The following is a 19,797-nucleotide window of genomic DNA, read 5'->3' on the forward strand; positions in this document are numbered from 1 at the left end:
AACCCATGGTATATTCATCGAATGTCCAAATCGATAATAAGGTACCGTATGACTCCAAACTGGGGTCATACAGTCTGGCAATACATTGTGACAAACAATAATCAATTATAGTAACACAATTATTTGTTATGTTTAGAGTTAACATGGGTTACTATTTACTAATTCAAACCCACCCCCTAAGAGGATAAATAATTAACCAAGCTGCACTCATATCTAGTGGTATGGAAACAACTCTCAATTTTGCTTTCTTTCACCAAAAATTTCATTTTGGCCCATAATCTAATTTCATCTCTCTCTCTCAGTCTCTCATTTGTTTCAAAATTTCAAACCTTTACAAGCATGGGTTGTACCAATAAGGACGGCAACGATGATGACAATTACTATGACAACGATTATGACACTTAAGTAGATTAATTAATTAATTTATAAATAATAATAATTTTATTTATATCATTTGCATCATATTATATTAATTTAAAATGGAGGAATAGGTGACATGGGTCTGGGTGTTAAGTGATTAGTAGTTAAGAGCAAAATTGGCTCACTCTTTGCTCCCATTTGGTGGCGGCCTACAACATGGTAAGGCCCATGGGGGTTCTCTTATGGGCCAAGCAAGCGTCTGGCAGCTCAACTTGTCCCTATTATAGGACTTTTAAGCAATTTGTTGCTTCGAAGCTTTTTCAGTGCAGGCAACTAGGCGCAAGGCACCCCCCCATAACTGTTAACAGCTCTCAAACAATAAAAAGTCTGGGACGCCTGGCACAGTATGGACATGACTCATATTTGGGCTTATTGCCCATTTTTTTTTGCACAAGGCATCATATATTAATCCGTCTGAGGTTAGAAGATCTCAATCCAAGGGTTGTAAAGGACCGCTTCACGGTCAATCAAGTGGGTGGATGAACATTTATAGACCGTCGATTTCGTTCATTAACTGTCTACTTGTGCTTGGAGGTTGCAAGCTAGAGAGAGAGAGAGAATACAGTAGAGAGTCTAGAGACAACAGGTCATCAGGGCACTAGAGAGGCTCGGGCACGAGGACGGTGCCGGGTGTCCGTTTCCTCGCAACGGTTTCCGGAAGCCGTAAAGTGGATGAATGCCAGTAAACAACGTGTGTGTATGCAACTCTTGCATTTCCTCGCCCTAAGATAAAGGCTGGTGGGACCCATTCACACATTTCCATTATCCAATTTTCATAGCTCCAACCATGTCTGTAGGGCGAAGATTACAAGAGTTGCATGCATTCGTTGCGAATTATAATTCCTCGAACGAGAGAGAGACAGGACCGATGACGGTTAGTTAACCTCAACCGTGGTTACTTTCACATATTTCTCTCTCGTTGAGACTCTCTTCTCTCTCTCTCTCTCTTTCTATTTGTGAAACGAGCAGCCGATCCCGACACTCTTCTTTCCACGCGGTCACTCTTAACCTGCGTATCCTGCGCACCCGCTGTTCTCGTTCCTGGGACTCTGCAATGAGGAGTTCTTCTGAGGTTCTTTTCTTGTTCATCGTATCTGTTCTCGTCTGCTTCGTGTATCTTCCTTCTCTATCGTTCTCTCTCCTCGAGACCAAGTCGGATCTCTCTGTAGAGATCAATGCCACTGAATCCAATGGTTCACGCCCGAGATCGAGAGAGGACAGCTTCGCTGATATTATCGATCGGGCTCTAGAGAAGGAATTCACGGAAAATGAACAGACCGAAGGTGTGTGGATCTGAGCTCTCTGTTCCTTCTTTTACATACTTAATTTTTTATTCGTTAAGCGTGGAGGATGAGCTAGGGTTTTGGTTAGAGATTTCCTTTATTCCAAATCAGTGTCGAATTTGGTGTTGTCAACTTGGTACGAATAGCAGATATTTTGAAGTTCGTATTTGCCGATCAGTTGGGTGTGGCCTGAGGACAAATGTGAGCGTGATCCAATAATGTGTTTTTTCATTTTTCTTTTTAGCTTTGCTCTTCAGTTTTATTTAGTTCATTTTCAGGAAAAGTGGTTCCTACTTCCTACCATTTTTGCTTTTTAATGTGCTCGGCTTAGAATCGAATTTCTATTATCGTTAGCATAATAGTGTTTTGCTCCTTGTATCTTTTTATTTATTTATTTATTTATTTTATCTCCTTTACCGTGTTTTAAATTGATGTATATATGAAAATCGTGTGTCCCCTGTGTGAGTTGAAATATTGCTCATCGTTTCCTGAAAGTAGTTCGTTTCTCTTCCTTCTGACCGAATTAATACGGGAGACGGATCAGTAAGCAAGTATCTTAATGAGGATGGAGATTTTCCAGTTTACCATAATAATGTGTTTGACATTTTCGTTTGGAGTAACTATAATGTTTCCGGCTTGAGTCATAATGTTCTGCTGGTAAATAACATAGCTACTACTTGATTTGGATTGACTTTAGTTTAATAGAGGCAGCACATAAATACTGTTAAAGAAAGTATGATATATGGATCTTCACGAATTGAACGCCCCTAGTAATAGTACACCACAGAGATTGAAGCCCTTAATTAAATAATTCTTATTTTTTATTTTCTTTTTTCCTCTATTCTTAAAGAATGTGGTACTCAAGTCTTGAGTTACCCTGGCTTTATGATTTATTTTTGCAGAAGCTGATGCTGGTAGCTTCAACAACAGTGTTGCTGGACAACAGGTTGGTAATTGTGTTCATCATAAATCATTCTTGACTCTTAAAGGATGATATGGGGTTATCTTGATGAACTAATGTGATCTTATGAATTCATAGACGCAGTACAAGCTTTTAAAGCTTCATTCGATTGTTGACCATCTTCTGTGTTGCATCCTTGCATGAATTGTAATCAAATTATGTTAGGTAAATGTAGTTCTAGTGACATTTAATTTCAGTTCAAGCAGTCAACAAATAATCACCTGATACTATTCTGTGCAAAAACTGTTTGACATGCTGTACTTCATGTATTCATTTTGTAATGCTTTCGTCTTGTGCAACAACTGGTTGGTTGGAATTCTTTCCCAACCAAGTCCAATCTGAGGTCTTAAGATGCCACACCAAACTGGTCTGTAGTTTGGAGTTTGGATTGGTACCCATGTTGCATACCCAATCAACATTCTCAAGCCAAACAACAAGAGCTTAATGGTCATTTTTTTTGTCAACCACATGTCTACAGATCAATGAACTTAGAAAATAGTCTGAGTGCAATGAGCATAGTTTTCTTATAAACTAGGTCAGATTGAGGTGGGATATGACCAAGTTATTTTCTTATAATTTGTTTCTATAATCTAAGTTGTTTTATGACTTTGAGAATTGAGATTGAATATTTATTTATCTGTATGTAAAGAGGCTCCTAATTGGGTGTAGATTTGATAGGATTGGATCATGAATCATATTGTAAGTCTTGACAATAATTCCAGTTTTGAGAAAGTTGTTGAAAAACTAAGCTATATATGAATATATGATATAATCAATATCAATTAATCCACATATAATGGCCACATCACCCAAGTTTAATAGGAAATAAAGCAAAAAAGGTTCCTATACAGATTTTGAATGACCTAAATACGTCTTTAGTCTAGTCAATGTTCTAAAACAAAATCCTTTTAAGGATTAATAAAGAAAAGGAAATGACATGGTATGGAATTGGGTCCTAGTCAATTTAATTTGAGTTTCACAAATATGTTAAGTCATAAAATTTATTAATTAGATCACATTATAATATTGGGTTAACATTCTGAAAATAGAATAGAGTGGTGAGATTTGATAGGAATCCTTTTGATTCACAATTGAATCATGAATCATATCATAAATAATCAGATATTGACCACTTAATGGTAAAAAAAGGAAATTCAAGAAGAAAAAAGATGAGGGAAAGATGCAAAAACAAGAATTAAATGCATTGGTGAGTGCATCTCTTTTTACTATTTAACACCCCCTAATACCCGACATTCTGTCTTTTGTTAATTCAGTGGAGGTCATTGATAGAATATAGATATAGTGTCAAAAAGGAAAAAAAATGTGTGGTGTGATCTTCTCACATGCTACTTATGTTGAATTGTTATAATGTGGAGTGGTGTTGGTAGTGGAGGGTCTAGAAAGATTAATAAGAATAATAGTAATAAGAAAATCATGACATTCTTTTCAACCACAAAAATCCACTCTAAAGATGCATTTATAACATTACACTGTGGTAATAGAACCCGGTGACCTTCATGACATCTGATGTAACCGGTTCTGGTCACGTAACAATTTTTTTATTTTTTGGCTAAGTACCTCGTCATTTGACCTGCTCCTAGGTGTCCTGTGACTTAGAGGATGGTGGCGCTCCCTGGTGGCGAACTGCCTGGGGGAGAGCTATGCTGAGCTCCCTGATGGCGAACTGCTTGGGGGAGAGCTATGCCGAGCTCCCTGATGGTGAACTGCCTGGGGGAGAGCTATGCCGAGCTCTCTGGTGGCGAACTACCTGGGGGACAGCTATGCCGAGCTCCCTGATGGCGAACTGCCTGGGGGATAGCTATGCCGAGCTCCCTGATGGCGAACTTCTTGGGGGAGAGCTATGCCGAGCTCCCTGATGGCGAACTGCCTTGGTGGACTCGTCACTTGACCTGCTCCTAGGCGGCTTGCGACTCAGAGGATGGTGGAGCTCCCTGGTGTAGCGCAACCCGTCTGCCCTCTGCATGAGGTGATCTTCCCTCCTTTGTAGGCGGCGGGAGCTGAGGGACCTGCGAGAACTTCATCTCTTCCTCCTCTTTGCAGGCGGCGGGAGCCGAGGGACCTGCGAGAACTCCATCTCTTCCTCCTCTTTGCAGGCGGCGGGAACTGAGGGACTTGCGAGAACTGAATCAGGGGACCCGGGGGTATTTGCCCGGCGGGGACTCTCCGATGCTTAAGTTAGCACTCTGATTGTAGAGAGCTTGAAGATGATATTAGAGAAATGAGAGAGCTAGAGAGCAGGGATTACCTCCATTTTCCTTCATTTTGTTGTCTTTGCTGGTCGGAGTCCTTATATAGTGGTGTCCTGTCAAATCAGGCGTAACAACTTCTGTCAAGTCAAGCATAACCACCTCTGTCTCTCTGTTGTAGCTGTTACTGCCAGAGCTGAGGTGGCGGGTGGAGGCAACTGTTGCAGAGTACGGCTCTGCCAGGCAAGGGACAACTCTCAGGGCTGGCAGGCACGACGCCGCCTGACAAGAGACGTGGGCACAGGTCTCCGGATCTGTTAGGTACGGTTGTCAGGCAGGAGATCTTCCTGCGATATGCCGAACTGCTCTTCTATACCGAGCTACCCTACAAGTGGCGAGCTGCCTGGGGGGGGAGCTATGCCGAGCTGCTTGTGACGAGCTCTGCCGAGCTGCCTCTGGCGAGCTCTGCCGAGCTTCCTGTGGCGAGCTATGCCGAGCTGCCCAGTTGTCAAGAGGCTGTACTTGGTTTGCATGAGGTGCTAGGTGTCACAATTTCACTGGAGGGCCAAATCCGCCCTCATCAACATCTAACCTACCATCACAAGGGTATCTGCTAGTGTTGTACTTTATTTTATTTTTTTTAATCAATACTAGGATGTATACCTATGCATTTACATGTTTAAATAATCACACCATGCCTGCCACTGGGATGGCTCCATATTTTTAATTGTTGCTGATGCCATCCCTTTTGGTTGGGTGGAATCTGGTCTTGGTTCTATTGTAGATTGTAATTCCTAGTAAATATGTTTGTTGGAGTTTTGCAATTCTGGCTCTAGTTTTGGTTGATTGCCCTATATTCATTCTCAGATTAAATCAAGTTACTTGTTTACTTCTTGGTCTTTCCTTTTCTTTTAATTGGTCAAGGCAAATTTGTTCAGAAACTATGTATGCATTGTATATGCTTGTTTATCTGAAATTGAAGTTTTTTGCATAAACTTGAAAATTGCAATTCATATGCTTATCAAGAAAGTTCATCATACTGTGGTAGAGGTTAATGCTATGTTAAATCTTGGTCTTATTTTACTTTTCTTACTTGGTTCTTTAGGATAATGGAACTTGGAATACTTTTTTGCTGAATATTTCTCTGTGTTTTTGTTTCCCAGGCGGTTCTGGAAACTGTAGCTAGAGTTAAGCCCAAGAAAAATGACACCAAGGAGGAGAAGTATATACTTCTATCATGTGAATAAATAAATGATTTTCATAATTTGTGGTCCATTAGGAAGTTTTCTTTATCAGTACAAGGAGAATATACACTCCATTAAACTTCTACCTTGCTATCTTAATTTCAATTTCTGCTCACCTTTTTGAATCTCTTGTTTTAGGTCATTTCAACTTCATGATGTATTCAATTTAGATAATGAGAATCGAGCTGAAGATACACCAACATTAATAGATCGACGGGTACATTTTGTATAAATAGAAAAATTTTCCAGGTTGGAACTTCTGTAGTCTGGGCGACATTGTTGGTCAACATATCCTGATATAATAATTGGAACTTTCAGGACAACGTCTTCATTATATCAAATCCCAAATCAAAATATCCTGTTCTACAATTGGACTTAAGGTGGGCTAACTTGTTTCTTTCCTGCCATGAAATCATGACTAAAGTTAGCCTGTACACTTTACCAAACTTTTGGATTTACCTTATTTGCAGGTTAATATCAGATTTGGTAGTTGTCATTGTATCTGCTACTTGTGGTGGAATTGCCTTTGCATGTGCTGGACAACCGGTCTGAAAACTATCTTTGCTCTAAGCTTTGTTTATAATTAACTGCAATTCTTGGTAAATTGTATGTTGTTGCACTTATGGCTTTGACACAATTTCTCTGGAATTTACTTCCAAAATCTCTATAATATCCTCTAAAGGTGTGCATTTTATCCACTTTGAATTTCTTGCAGGTTATTACTGGATATTTACTGGCTGGATCTGTTATTGGACCTGGAGGCTTCAGCTTCGTTAGTGAATTGGTGCAAGTATGTTGTTGTTATTTATTTTTTTTCAGTTATATCCCCTTTAATGTTGACTAGCGTTTTTAACTGTTGGTGAGACTAATGTTTTATATCACTATATGTTGATTTAAGATACGACAAATTTTGCTGCAATCTGTAATTTTGAATAAGGGAGAATCTCCATCCTATGCCATGGAACACTTCAGATTTGGGTTTCATGTCTCAGGCAGATGCGTGGTTTATTTGTCTTCAGTTTATTTTCATATCACTATTCATTTTCTGACCAATATTTCCATGTGTAGGTTGAGACAGTAGCACAGTTTGGTGTAATTTTCCTGCTTTTTGCTTTGGGCCTGGAATTCTCAGTAACAAAGGTTGGCTCACGTAAACCTTAATGCATGCTCTTTTCTCCTCTGGTTCTGATTCAGATCTCTTCTTTCATTCCTTCCTTACCATTGTTGTCTTTCCCTAACAATTTGCAGCTCCGTGTTGTTCGAGCAGTTGCTGTTCTAGGTGGTCTGCTCCAGATTTTCCTATTTATGTGCTTGTGTGGCATAACTGCCTCAGTATGTCTAATTGTTCTCTTGACTATTTTAAGGAACAATATTTAGTAATTTTGGACCATATTTCCTGCCATGGGTGTAGCTTTACAAAAGCCAAGATACCAGTAACCTGCAAGTGCTTTTCTAGGCATCAGCCCAACTAAAAATATGGCATATTGTCTTTTTCTGTAAACTTGCAGAACATTTTCACAATTTTAAACAAGAACTTTTTTTTTTTGATTGGTGAAACCAGAATTGATTTTGCCAGTTGACAGATGACAATCTGACAATTAAGTTCCTTGTGAGATTGCTCTAGCGCTCATTGAAATTGAAATCATGCTGTAAATTGTATAGATGGTTGAGTAAAATCAAGTTATGAATATATGTTTATTCTAAAGATTAAATAAATAACAAAATTATTTTTATTGCATTTTCTATTCACCTCCAGTGTATAAGTAATTATACAATAAATGTAAGATCATAAACACAAGTTTGACTATAATGAAACATAAACCGAAAAGGGTTCTTACATAACTCAAATATGCTAGTGTGTGGCCATTTATTGGGATGTTTGGTTGGAGGAATTGAGTTGCCAATTCAGATATTTTTTTTTTGAGAAGTAAACGTGGTTTTTTGTGTACTAGTGTATTCTTGAGGATACACAAGGGGGTAGCCCATCCCCATACCCTTAACTCCCCCAAACCCTGATGGCAATGGGATAGCGAATTCCGATTTTTAAATTTGCCACAGCAGCTGATTCCTCAAATCAGTGTGAAAAACTCATTTGGTAAGACTGATTCCTTAAAATCATTTAAGAAATTGGTTAGACCTGATTTCCATGATTTTGTGTGATGCTCTAATCTTTGGGGGTGATTTTTTCCATGACAGTGACATGTCTGTGCCAACAATGTGCAAAAACAATAATTTTGACCTAAACATGTCTTATTTTTGTAAGGGTTTTAACAAAAAGGCCAATTGGCAAAAGCTAAAAAGGCAAAAAAGTGACTGACCCAATGTTGGTCTCATCGACCTTGGATAAGTTTGGCTGTTTGGAAAAAACAGCCTGGGCTGTCTTGAAGCTTCATGTGCATGACATGTTAGCATGGGTGTCTGGTAAAAGAGTAACTGCAATCAATTTTTAATTAAAAAGACAAATAAAAGAGTAATTTCAATCAATTTTGTTTCAATCAATTTGGAAAAAACAGCCTGGGCTGTCTTGGGATTCATGATTTGAATTATGAATTTGTATTTCCCCATGATATGCGGTCCCATCTTATTTGGCTACAGTTTGTCCGTGCTGCATATAACCTGTTTTCATATTTCTATTGTTTGTTTCCCAAGAATGAAAACTTCATTTGAGAATCGCATTATTCAACTATTTCCATGTCCTGTTGTTCCACAGGGCATGCCCCAAATTTGGTTCAGTAGTCTAAAGGCTGTGATCCTGTATCTTTATCTCAGTCCTTATTTCATAAAATATTAAAATTTCCTCCTGCTTAATATATGAACATGATGCTGAACTTTGGCTTGCAGAAGAGTTTTTAGAAAATATAAACATCTGTATTGCACTATCTTCTTCTTCTCTCTTTCCTACAGTTCTGATATATGCAACTGCATGTTTCTACAGTTATGTGGCGGTAAAGCTTCAGAGGGGATCTTTGTGGGTGCATTCTTGTCAATGTCTTCAACAGCAGTGGTAACTCTCTGATACATGTTTTGTTTTACAGTGGAAATTTTGTGTACTATAATTGAATGGATTTACTTGTATATTGTGTTGCCTGTGGTTAATTACCTATTATCTTTCTTATGTATATTTTAAAGTCTTGCAGGCACTAGGCAGATATGTCTCCTAGTGCAAGATCAAATGGAGTTCTTTCTTTAATATACTGCTATTCTTGATTAGATCTACCTTTTCTTTCTTTATCTGATCTATGGTGGTGTGCGTTCTTAACTTCTTATGTGTTGTATTATCAATTTAAAAAGAAACTAAACAGAGGAGAACCAGAATATATCTGGTTTCAGGGGTAACCAGTATGATGTTCTTCTTTCCACTTCTTCTTGGACTCAAAAGTGTTACAGCTGCATTGCCCTCATATTTTAGGGCAATAAGATTTTGAAGCAGTCTCAGACACCTCTAATGGGTTTCGACACTAAATGGTGGCACATGGAGTACAAGTATTTATTTCCTCCATTAAAAGGGTCATTGTTTTTGAAGCAAGACACAAATAAAAAAAGGCTAAAAAATAAAAAAAATGTCAGAAAATTCAAAAAAAAAACGCCAAAAAATTAAACATAATATTAATAAAAAATATAAACTTAAATTTTAAAAGAAATGTTTTAAAAAAGTAAAAGCTCTATTATCTAAAATTAAAATACATAAACATAACATGTAAAGCATATTCAAATGAGAATTTAAAAATAAAATCAAACATATAAAACATTTTCAAGCATGTAAAACCCACAATCTCTTTTTTTCCTCAATTGCATTACTTCAAGTAGCTAATGTGATGTAAAACATATTACATTCCTGATTCTACGAGCCGCATTTGTGCCACGCCCCTGGCCTAGCTGCTAGGTTCAAAAAAAGCAAAAAAAGGTCAAATTTTCAAAAGGTGCATGCCTGGGCTGAGGCGCAAGGCGCATCAGATGCACCAGGTATGCGCCTTTTGAAAGGGCTGCGCCTATGACCTAGGCGAGGCGTGTACCTTAAAATGCGCCTCGTCTGTGCAGGCACGCCTTTAAATCACTGGTGATGCTTGGACTACATTAAAATCACAGGTGTATGACTCTTTCAAGATTAAAGATTAATGATCACCTACAACACCAGTAAAAAGATGTTGACTTGCAAGTTGAAGAGTTAAATGCTGGTTAAAGCAAAATGAAAAGACTCCCTGGCTCCATAGAAATGAAATTAAGAAGTTTAAATGCTTTTCCAAGGACATGCAGTTAATACAGTGGACTCCAAGAGCGGCAAATGGCTTTGCAGATCAGCTAGCAAAACAAGGGGTTAACAGGGAACATTGTTTCTGGGCTCAGTTGTAAGTCTGGATAATTAAAAGTCGATAGTTGGCAAACTCTAAATTCTAGTGGGGTAGCCGAGGCTACTCATTTCTGTAATCTTTCTAAATTTATAATGAAATTTCTCTTGCTGATAAAAAAAAAAGTTGAAGAGTTAGGGGCAGGGCAAAAAGAGCATGGATTGAAACAGCCTAGGAAATTTACTGGTTATTTTTTCAGGGTCTATTGGTTTCAATAACTCTTCAAGGTAGAACTGATGGCCATATTGGAGGGTTTGAGAAAATCCAAAAGTTTTGATTACAGAGATCTGGTGGTGGAAGTGGACTCAATGTACTTGTGGGATGTTAGCAATAACAACAATGGTTCTTGAAGATATGGGCTTACAGTAAGAGAAACTCTAAAGTTGGTTTGGGAATTGCAGGCAACATCCAAAGGTCAGGTAACAGCTTAACAGATGCATTAACTATGCAAGGGGTCAGCGGGTTTCTACTGGGGGGGGGGTGAGTGGGTGGGGGTTCATCCCCCATGAAAGTTATATGTAAGTTGAATGTATGAAATTGGGGTTAGGTTGCTGGGTGTATCCTATCTTCCAAGTAACTAGATGGCTGTTTGTATCTCAATAAAAATGGGAGGTTCCTTAAAATATATTTTGGCACTGCTGGAGGGTTGTTCTTAGAGCCTAGAGGTGTGGAGGTTTTACTATTTGATCTACGGAGGGTTGTTCTAAGAATCTAGAGGTATGAAGGTTTTACTAACTGATCTATTAGCCACAGGCAGGTTGGGAGACCAGAGATCGTGTGGGGGGCACCAACCTCAGGGGTGCAGCAGCTTTTGTTAATCCCCTATCGTGTTCTCTTTTTATTTGGGTTGGGATCCATATGGGACCTCCCTCCTGTAAAGAAAGGAAGAATAGGGGATGGATCACCCAGTCAACCCACTTAATTTTTTGGTTTATTGGCTGATTCAAGCAAGGGGTCCTACACTACATGACCACATAAACATGCATGAAAGAAGGGGTGATTAATTAACTTTTTAGATGTATCTTTCTCTTTGATGCCTAGACAGGCTCAGAATGGGTGCTAAGGTTCCATGCCTTAGTGAATTTTCTCTTAATCACATTATGTAGTCTATTCTTTTCCTATTCTCTTTGTAGTGTTTTTATCTTGTTGTTGGAATCCCTTTTACCAATATAAAAAAGGAAAGAAAATAAAAAGATATTGATACGTGTTTCAACTTGTCTGCACCCTAGGTTTTGAAGTTTTTGATGGAAAGAAATAGTATAAATGCTCTACATGGCCAGGTCACAATTGGGACCCTTATTCTCCAGGTATGGAACATCTTCTTATATTCCATTTATGAATGCCATTTTAATTAACTTTTAATACATATCATGAGCTGACTACTTACTGGGAATTCAACCACCGAACAAAAATATTTTTTTATTGCCACATTAGTCAATTTGAACATTTGTGTATTTTTTGAGAAAAAGTATTGTATTACTTTTTTAGAAGCTGTTACCATCTAAAGTGAGAAACTATACAAAAAATGTAGGTAGGCTCAAAACTTTCTAGCAAGTATCACAAAAAGAAAGTAGCAGACTCAAAAAAAAAAAATTGGTGGGAGATGTGCTTAAATAAATCTGTCACAGCTACCCATTAATGTACAGACCCAATTGTTCTCCTAGTGATTTCTTCCACAGAACTGCTTTTTTCTTTAAATATTCTCTGATTTCTTCATATAAGCAGACTCGTGGTTGAACTCTAAGTTTTCTTCATGTACCAGGATTGTGCTGTGGGTTTACTGTTTGCACTGCTTCCCGTTCTAGGTGGTACTTCTGGTGTTCTTCAAGGAGTAATATCCATGACTAAGTCGTAAGTAAAGAGCCTGCAAATTCCCTTCCCCTTTTTAGTGGTTCCTGTTCCTTTTACTTTTGATGAAATTATTAACTAGTATTGCAGATGGATAGAAATTCATTTCTATGTATGAAGTGATTGGATGGAAATAAAATGTATTGAAAGGAAAAACAAGAAAATGGGGGAATGGCCTTTACGTGATTCTTAATTTTTTCAAATAAAAATTGGTAACAGATCAAGCAGGCTTAATACTTCAAAAGTTAAGAGAAAGAATGTATAATACAATGGGAGAGAAAAAGTAGAAAAGCAAAGGGCATCATCCCTAGTCTGTTTCACACAGTGTTTCCATACTTACCTTCAGAGAATCATTTCCTTCTGATCAGCTATAGCAGCCTAATGCAACTCATTTTTTCTTATCCTTCTTCTTGCACTGCCCTCTGGTTGTCAGTATTTGGATGCACTTTTTTCAGCTATTTTGTAGAGTTTGAGTGATCCCCAGGAGTTTAGCAAAGCTAATCTCAGTTTGGTCTACCTTGGAGCTAATCAGGAAGGGTAACATCCTCTGGAAATTGTATCCTTTTTGTTGGTCTATTTGGGTGGAGAGGTAATGGCAGAATATTTGATAGGGAAATAAATCCAAGAGACAAAATCATAGCCAATGCTGAGAGACTCCTTATTCAATGGCCTTCTATTCTAAAAGGAATTGAGAGGCACATCCTACATTCAAGCTACAGACAATTGGGTGCAAATTGTATCCAACCTAAGCTATGTCAGTTGACTGTCTTATCCCTTTGTATTTATCTCTCTATAGAATATAGCTCCTTGTACAGTTTTGAGGAAACTTCTTCCTCTTTTATTTTATATAAATTCAAATACCATTTACCATTTATAAAAAAGGGGGTCATTACCTGATGTTCTTTGGGGAAAGAGGCAGGATTTCCTCAATAGCTTTCCATGGGTCCATCAATGTTACATTTGAAGCAAATCCCCAATTCCAACTCCCCAACATATGTACTGATATTTCTTTTTTTTTTAATGAATTGTATCCATAAGCTATGCTAGTTGACTGTCTTATCCCTTTTTATTTATCTCTCTATAGAATATAGTTCCTTGTACAGTTTTGAGGAAACCTCTTCCTCCTTAATTTTATATAAATTCCAATACCATTTACCATTTATAAAAAAGGGGGTCATTACCTGATGTTCTTTAGGGAAAGAGGCAGGATTTCCTCAATAGCTTTCCATGGGTACATCAATGTTAAATTTGAAGCAAATCCCCAATTCCAACTCCCCAACATATGTACTGATATTTCTTTTTTTTTTATGAATTGAATTAATAATTTGAATATATTATCTTTGTTCCAAGGTGATTATGAACTTCACTCTTGAGATATTCTTAATTGTGTTATTTTGTGTCGAACAATGGCTATTTGTTGATACTGAACTTTCCCTCTATCAGGTTGGTTCTGTTGATTTCATTTTTGGCAATTTTGTCAATACTGTCTCGTGCGTGTGTACCTTGGTTCCTTAAGCTGATGATAAGTCTATCATCGCAGGTGTGGCTTCTATTAAATGACAGAGCTACTAGAAAATGATTTCAGTCTTATATTCTATTATGCTGAAGTGCTTACATCTTATCATGATTTTGACTGGTCTTATCCGTGCAGACAAATGAACTTTATCAGCTGGCTTCAGTTGCGTTTTGTTTACTTGTTGCTTGGGTTTGTCTCTCTTCTCAGGACTTGGACTTGTTTGCATTTCTTGTGTTAGCTTTGATGTGTTTGTTTTATCTTCACTTTGTGATCATATTTTCTTTTTATTTGATTGGTAATAGATAACTGTAACTTTATTAATGAAAGGAAATTGTAGAAAACTACAATGAACCAATCAAAATAACCTATGATAAGTAGTGGTGGAAAAATACAAAGAACCACTTTGTAATCATAATTGTTGCAATAACCTCCATGGCTCCATAGCAGTTAAGACCTTAGAAAGTAGAAATTATTTGTACCCTCCACAGTCTTAAATCTTTAAAGATAACCTTAAGTCTTCATTTGGTAATTGTGCAGACAGTCTGTTACCATAAAATACATATGGTGCTTATTAGTGCATGGCCTTGGTTGCTCAGCCAGCCACAGTCTTAGGCCAGTTGGAGTTCTCAAACTCTCTCAAGAGCTTCCTCCTTTGCCAGTTTGCTGTTGTCCCATATGATCCATTTCCATTGATTAGAGAAGTGATAAACCCATTTGAAGGCTAAGAGGAGATACGGGTATTTATGTCCCTTGGGATCACCCAATACTTTCCAAGTAACTGTAAAAGTGTGTCCAACTGCTACAAGTAAACTGCAGTGAGCCAACATATGTGATACAGATACCTCCTCTTGACTACAAAGACAGCAAGGATGGAAATTCTTTGTTCTTTTCTTTTCCTTTGGAGCTTTTGAACTCACTGTGTTAGTTTTCTTCCTTCAAAATTGGTGTAGCTTTTTTACTTTCATTCTATTAATAGAAATGATAGATATACTATTAAAGGGTGATCACATTGTAGTAATTAGGGCACATTGTTAGCCTCTTGTAACATGGTTCTCACATTGGTCTTTGTCCCCTTTCTTTCTCTATGGTACCTGTACAACTTTGTTACTAGAATGCTTATATTTCATCTTCATGTTTTCTAACTCTCTTTTTTGTTCTTTTTTAATTTTACCATTTCAGTGTAGTGATAAGCTTGGTCTAAGCCTTGAATTAGGTTCCTTTGCTGCGGGTGTGATGATATCAACCACTGATCTTGCACAACATACACTTGAACAGGCAAGTCTGTTTTTTATTTTGTTCTCTCATTAGAGGTGCTTGAATTTAATGATTGATTTTCTGCCTGTAATTTTCAGCATTTTGAGTGGGGGCTTCTTGTATTCTTTAGATGATTTTATTTGTTTATTTTCTTATTTCATGAATGATAAGAAGTTTAATGTGACACTATACTATTTTCTTTCTTACAAACTAAGGAAGCGATTTGTGTTATATGCCTCAAACAAATGGAGCAAAATCTTCTGATAGGGATGACTAAAATGTAATTCACAACCAGGCAGTAGCTTGTAGATTTCTTAGCACGACTGCAGGTTTCAAGAGAATTTCTTTTATGGGGATCACCTAGGCAGGGGGGAACCTTGTAAAAGTATAACTAGGAAACTGGTATTGGTCTGCAATACACTGTTCCTGTACATTGCATTTCAAATTTCTGAATAACAGGAATCATTGAACTTTTCTTTATAATTACAAGTGAGTTGTGAACAATTGAAACATAATTTATGTAGAGGCAAGACATTTTCTTGACATTTTAATTATCAGGTTTTGGCATCTGTTCCAGGATTGTACTTATTTTCTTTACCTATTTTAGTTAGTTAAGTGGTTTCCTGGGATGGGCTAACCATTTTTCTGATGCTGTGGGTAAATTTATATGAATTTAATGGAGTTTGAATAAATTCTTAAGCATCAGGCCATATATAGTTGTATCAACACTTGGTGGCTTTAGCAGTTAAAGTGACTTGATGCATGGACTAATTCTTGGTTTGTTCTGTTTTGCCAGATATATAGTTGTATCAACACTTAGTGGCTTTAGCAGTTAAAGTGACTTGATGCATGGACTAATTCTTGGTTTGTTCTGTTTTGCAGGTTGAACCCATTCGCAACTTCTTTGCTGCTCTTTTTCTTGCCAGCATTGGAATGCTTATCCATGTCCATTTCCTTTGGAACCATGTTGATATTTTACTTGCAGCTGTTATTTTGGTGATCATTATAAAAACATTTGTGATAGCTACAGTCGTTAAGGGATTTGGCTACAACAACAAGACTTCAATTCTTGTAAGATTTTATTTGGCTTACATGGATATTTTGTGCCTTCTGAAATCAGATATTTTGTACCATTGAACCATGTATATTGCATTTGATGATGAAACTTGGGTTCTTTATTCGTAGGTTGGGATGTCTTTGGCACAAATTGGGGAATTTGCTTTTGTTCTCCTCAGTCGTGCATCAAATCTTCATTTGGTTGAGGTTGGTATTTTCCCTTTTTTTCATTACTTCTTTTCAGAGTGGTCTTATATCAGATTAATATCCCTTTGCTCGAGTTTAACAAGTGCACAATAAGAGTATTAAGCCTCCTCTTGCCAATTACTCCAAGTTTATTCATCTTTACAGGGAAAACTGTACCTGCTGCTTCTTGGCACAACAGCTCTTAGTCTGGTATGTGGTGTGGCTTTGGAATCATGTTGCAACTAATATTTGCATTTCAGTTCTTGGGAATCGAAGCACATGGGGATATACATTTTACATATAACCTAAACTAATCCAATTTAGAGACGAGTATTTGGATGACAAAGAAGGCACAGTAGTATGGCAAGGATCATCCAATCGGTTTTCTACATGATCTCTGCCATGAGCCAATTGAATGGCATGCCAGGATCATTGATTTTTCATATTGGCTTGATCTGTTTAATTGATTAGGAAATTACTGCAAAAGGTTCACAAGTTCTTTGTTCTGCATCATTGGTGGAACCATCACCTCAGAAGTCTCTTTGAGGGAGACTTAACCTCCTGAAAAAGAGAGAAATGGAGAGAGAGAGAGAGAGAGAGAGAGAGAGAGAGAGAGAGAGAGAGAGAGAGAGAGAGAGAGAGAGAGAGAGATTAGGAAGATAAGAGAAGGTAACAATCATTCATATTAATACGCTACCACTGAAACAGTTGCCAAGCAATTCTGGAATTAGAAAGGTAGCGGCAGTAAAACATATCACATCCACTATGGGGTAGGAATATGGTCATGGGATCACACATGCAGATTTTAATAAATCATATTTTTGCTAATGAGGTTGCTCTGCCAGATTAGAGTCACTAGACAATTTGGTGTAGGTTAGGTATGGGTTGAACGGACTTAGAATCCATGAAGCAATATATTTGCTTGGGCATGGTTTTTGTCTTTGCAAGAGCAATTTCTTCCTATAGTTAGTTTATTCTGACTTTAAGAGTTTGTGTGGATCACTTAGACTTCAGTAATGCAGGTGACCACTCCATTGCTTTTCAAGTTGATACCTGCCGTTGTACATCTTGGAGTGCTATTGCGGTGGTTCTCCCCCGATAGTGGTCAAAGTGAGGTAATTTTTCTGCCATGACATCTGTCACCTCTCATGGTTTGGTTGCAGTTTGGTGGTCTTATCCTTGTCATAGTATGTGATTTAAGATATGTATATATTTTTTTGATGAATAATGTGGTTTAAGATATTTTGAATATGATTTGGACGTCCAGATTGGGTTTAAAGCAGATGGACATCGTTCAGACAGTAGTAAACGTATTGCTCTGATGGTCCAAGGCTCCCGAAATTCATGATTTTAGAAAGAAAAGCAGAAATGAAATTTCATGTCTTACCTGGTTGGACTTGATGCTCTGGAGGACAGAGTGCAAATGGAGGTAGAGTGACCGAGTGAGTCACAAATTACTGTCTTATAAAAAGCTCTTCTTGATGTTCTCTATCACGTATCTGACCAAGTGAATCAAACCGAATCGGAGAAGTGGGAATATTAACAGGAAGTCCCAATGCCAAGTAACTTGGAGAGCGTCCAAACCTGGGACCTTGGTTCATTCGAGTCGTCGTCACACAGCCATTCCATGTGATCAATTTTGTGTAAAATATTTTCCACTGGTGTAATGTAATTCAATTGATTTTGTATTTCTTTTCCTAATTTGATGGGCTTGTTCAATATTGAAAAATGCCATCATCATTGAAAATGTGGAATGTAACAGTTGATGTTTTGGTTCCTTTGATAATAGGAAGTGCCGAAGTGGGTACTACCAATTGGTTAAGGGAACTGAAATGTTGAAAATGCCATCATCGTTGAAAATGTTGAATTCAAGTTCTTGTTTTGGTTTCTTTGGTACGTTGATGGGACACGGCGACAACTTCCAATTTCAACTCAAGACCTAATACAATGTTTTGGTGAGGGAACCGAGAATTTGTCAATATAGCTAAAGTGCTCAAGAGTTGACAGTTGACAGATATCAGCTCGACTTTGCCAGTAGTTCTTCAAAAAGGAAATGGGCTACAAAGATATGGTATAATAAACATATTCTTTCCATCAAAGTTCAAAATGTAACCACATATTGGTGCTTTTCGAGTGATATGTATCGTTTTGTGAATCCACCGAAACGTCAAATATTAGGGCTTACTGGTTACAAGGGAATGCCATTTTCAATTCCTAGAGATGGCCTGGTTCAAATCTCAAAACCTGAAACAATTTGTAACCATCAGTATTGTTTGAATTGATCGATATGCCGTGTATTTAATTATTTATGTATCCTGCGTGTTCATATTTTGAACCATGCTTTCTATTACTTGCAACTTATGAGTTATGACTTATGAAGCCTTGCCTTGCTGAAAATGGAACCTAAGGGGTTACTTGGTATGTGGTTCATTTGAAAATATTGTGCCTTAGTTCATTTCGATTCATGTCACAATGTAAAAAAAGCAATTGTTTAAGATGTAGTTCAGTTTGGATTAAATTGGGTCATCTTACAATTTATCCTCTACGTGGACCAATTTGCACCATAGTAGATGCAATTATTTTTCTAAGGTCTTGCAATAAATACCAATATATCTTATAAAAAAATATTTGTTTGACAAAAACATCGTTACTATCCACAGAACAAAATGTATTCAGAGGGTGTGGTATAATTGCTACGATGTGGATTCAAACACTCCACATTTCATTGAGCCACAGTACCAAACAAACCCTTTGAAGGCCCAAGTGTAGAAAACTTCTGACCTACTTCGCTTGGTGGGGCTGCAACAACTTCCGACCTACTTCGCTTCCTCCATCCACCTCAGGCGAAAGAGTCAAATATATACAACATGATTTTCTGTGCACATAAACGACAGAAATAAAAAAAAAAGAAAATGTTTTCAACCAAGGAATCTACAAGAATCTTGAATTCAACTACTCGAAACAATTCAATTAGCAAGAGAAGTTACAAAGAAACATTAAGAAATCATTCAATGAGGTTCTCCTGACGTGCTACTGCTACCTATGCTATACACATTCTGGGTAACGGGTAGTCCAAGTAAATTGGGTTTGGGGATTCCGAGGACATATTCAAATCGACAAAATTGGGAGACCGGATCTGCTCCTCACACATGGCTTCTCACACTGACCTCACAGGCACATCCTACCATGCCAAAATTGGGTCCCTCACATGTTAATTATAGATTAATGAATTCTTTCTCTCTTCTTCTTCTCTTTTTTTATTAGTTCGTGTTTGAATTTTCAAATGTGAACACCAGACCTTTATGGCTTTATCTCTGGGAAAGATACAAAACAGTGTTAAATGAGAACCGTCTCAGACAGAGACCAGGCAGTAAGTAAGTCGATGGTTTTTGAGTCAATGATGATAATAATATGGTCACTTGATCCTTTTATCTCTGTTCATACGACTACGGGGTCCATGTTTCCTAATATTTGTC

The 19,797-nt window shown here is 37.6% G+C and overlaps 1 protein-coding gene across 2 annotated transcripts; it reads left to right on the top strand.

Moving 5' to 3' along the window:
• Positions 1 to 1,337: 1,337 nt before the first annotated feature.
• On the top strand, positions 1,338 to 18,217 carry LOC104604395 (K(+) efflux antiporter 4-like). 2 transcript variants are annotated; one of them, XM_088890415.1, is made up of 20 exons: positions 1,338 to 1,703; positions 2,606 to 2,649; positions 6,035 to 6,093; positions 6,254 to 6,332; positions 6,434 to 6,495; positions 6,586 to 6,661; positions 6,831 to 6,905; positions 7,184 to 7,255; positions 7,364 to 7,447; positions 9,051 to 9,119; positions 11,691 to 11,768; positions 12,224 to 12,312; positions 13,753 to 13,849; positions 13,961 to 14,014; positions 15,005 to 15,100; positions 15,962 to 16,150; positions 16,265 to 16,342; positions 16,487 to 16,531; positions 17,344 to 17,436; positions 17,589 to 18,217. In XM_088890415.1, exons 1-20 carry the CDS (start codon positions 1,475 to 1,477, stop codon positions 17,667 to 17,669), a joined length of 1,749 nt encoding a protein of 582 aa, XP_088746541.1. In that variant the 5' UTR covers positions 1,338 to 1,474; the 3' UTR covers positions 17,670 to 18,217. The 2 variants fall into 2 exon arrangements, with proteins under 2 accessions (XP_088746541.1, XP_088746542.1); XM_088890416.1 differs by lacking the exon at positions 7,364 to 7,447.
• Positions 18,218 to 19,797: the final 1,580 nt, after the last annotated feature.

Source organism: Nelumbo nucifera, chromosome 6 (genome assembly GCF_055504915.1).
Source record: "Nelumbo nucifera cultivar China Antique chromosome 6, China Antique-T2T, whole genome shotgun sequence".
Taxonomy (NCBI): Eukaryota; Viridiplantae; Streptophyta; class Magnoliopsida; order Proteales; family Nelumbonaceae; genus Nelumbo; species Nelumbo nucifera.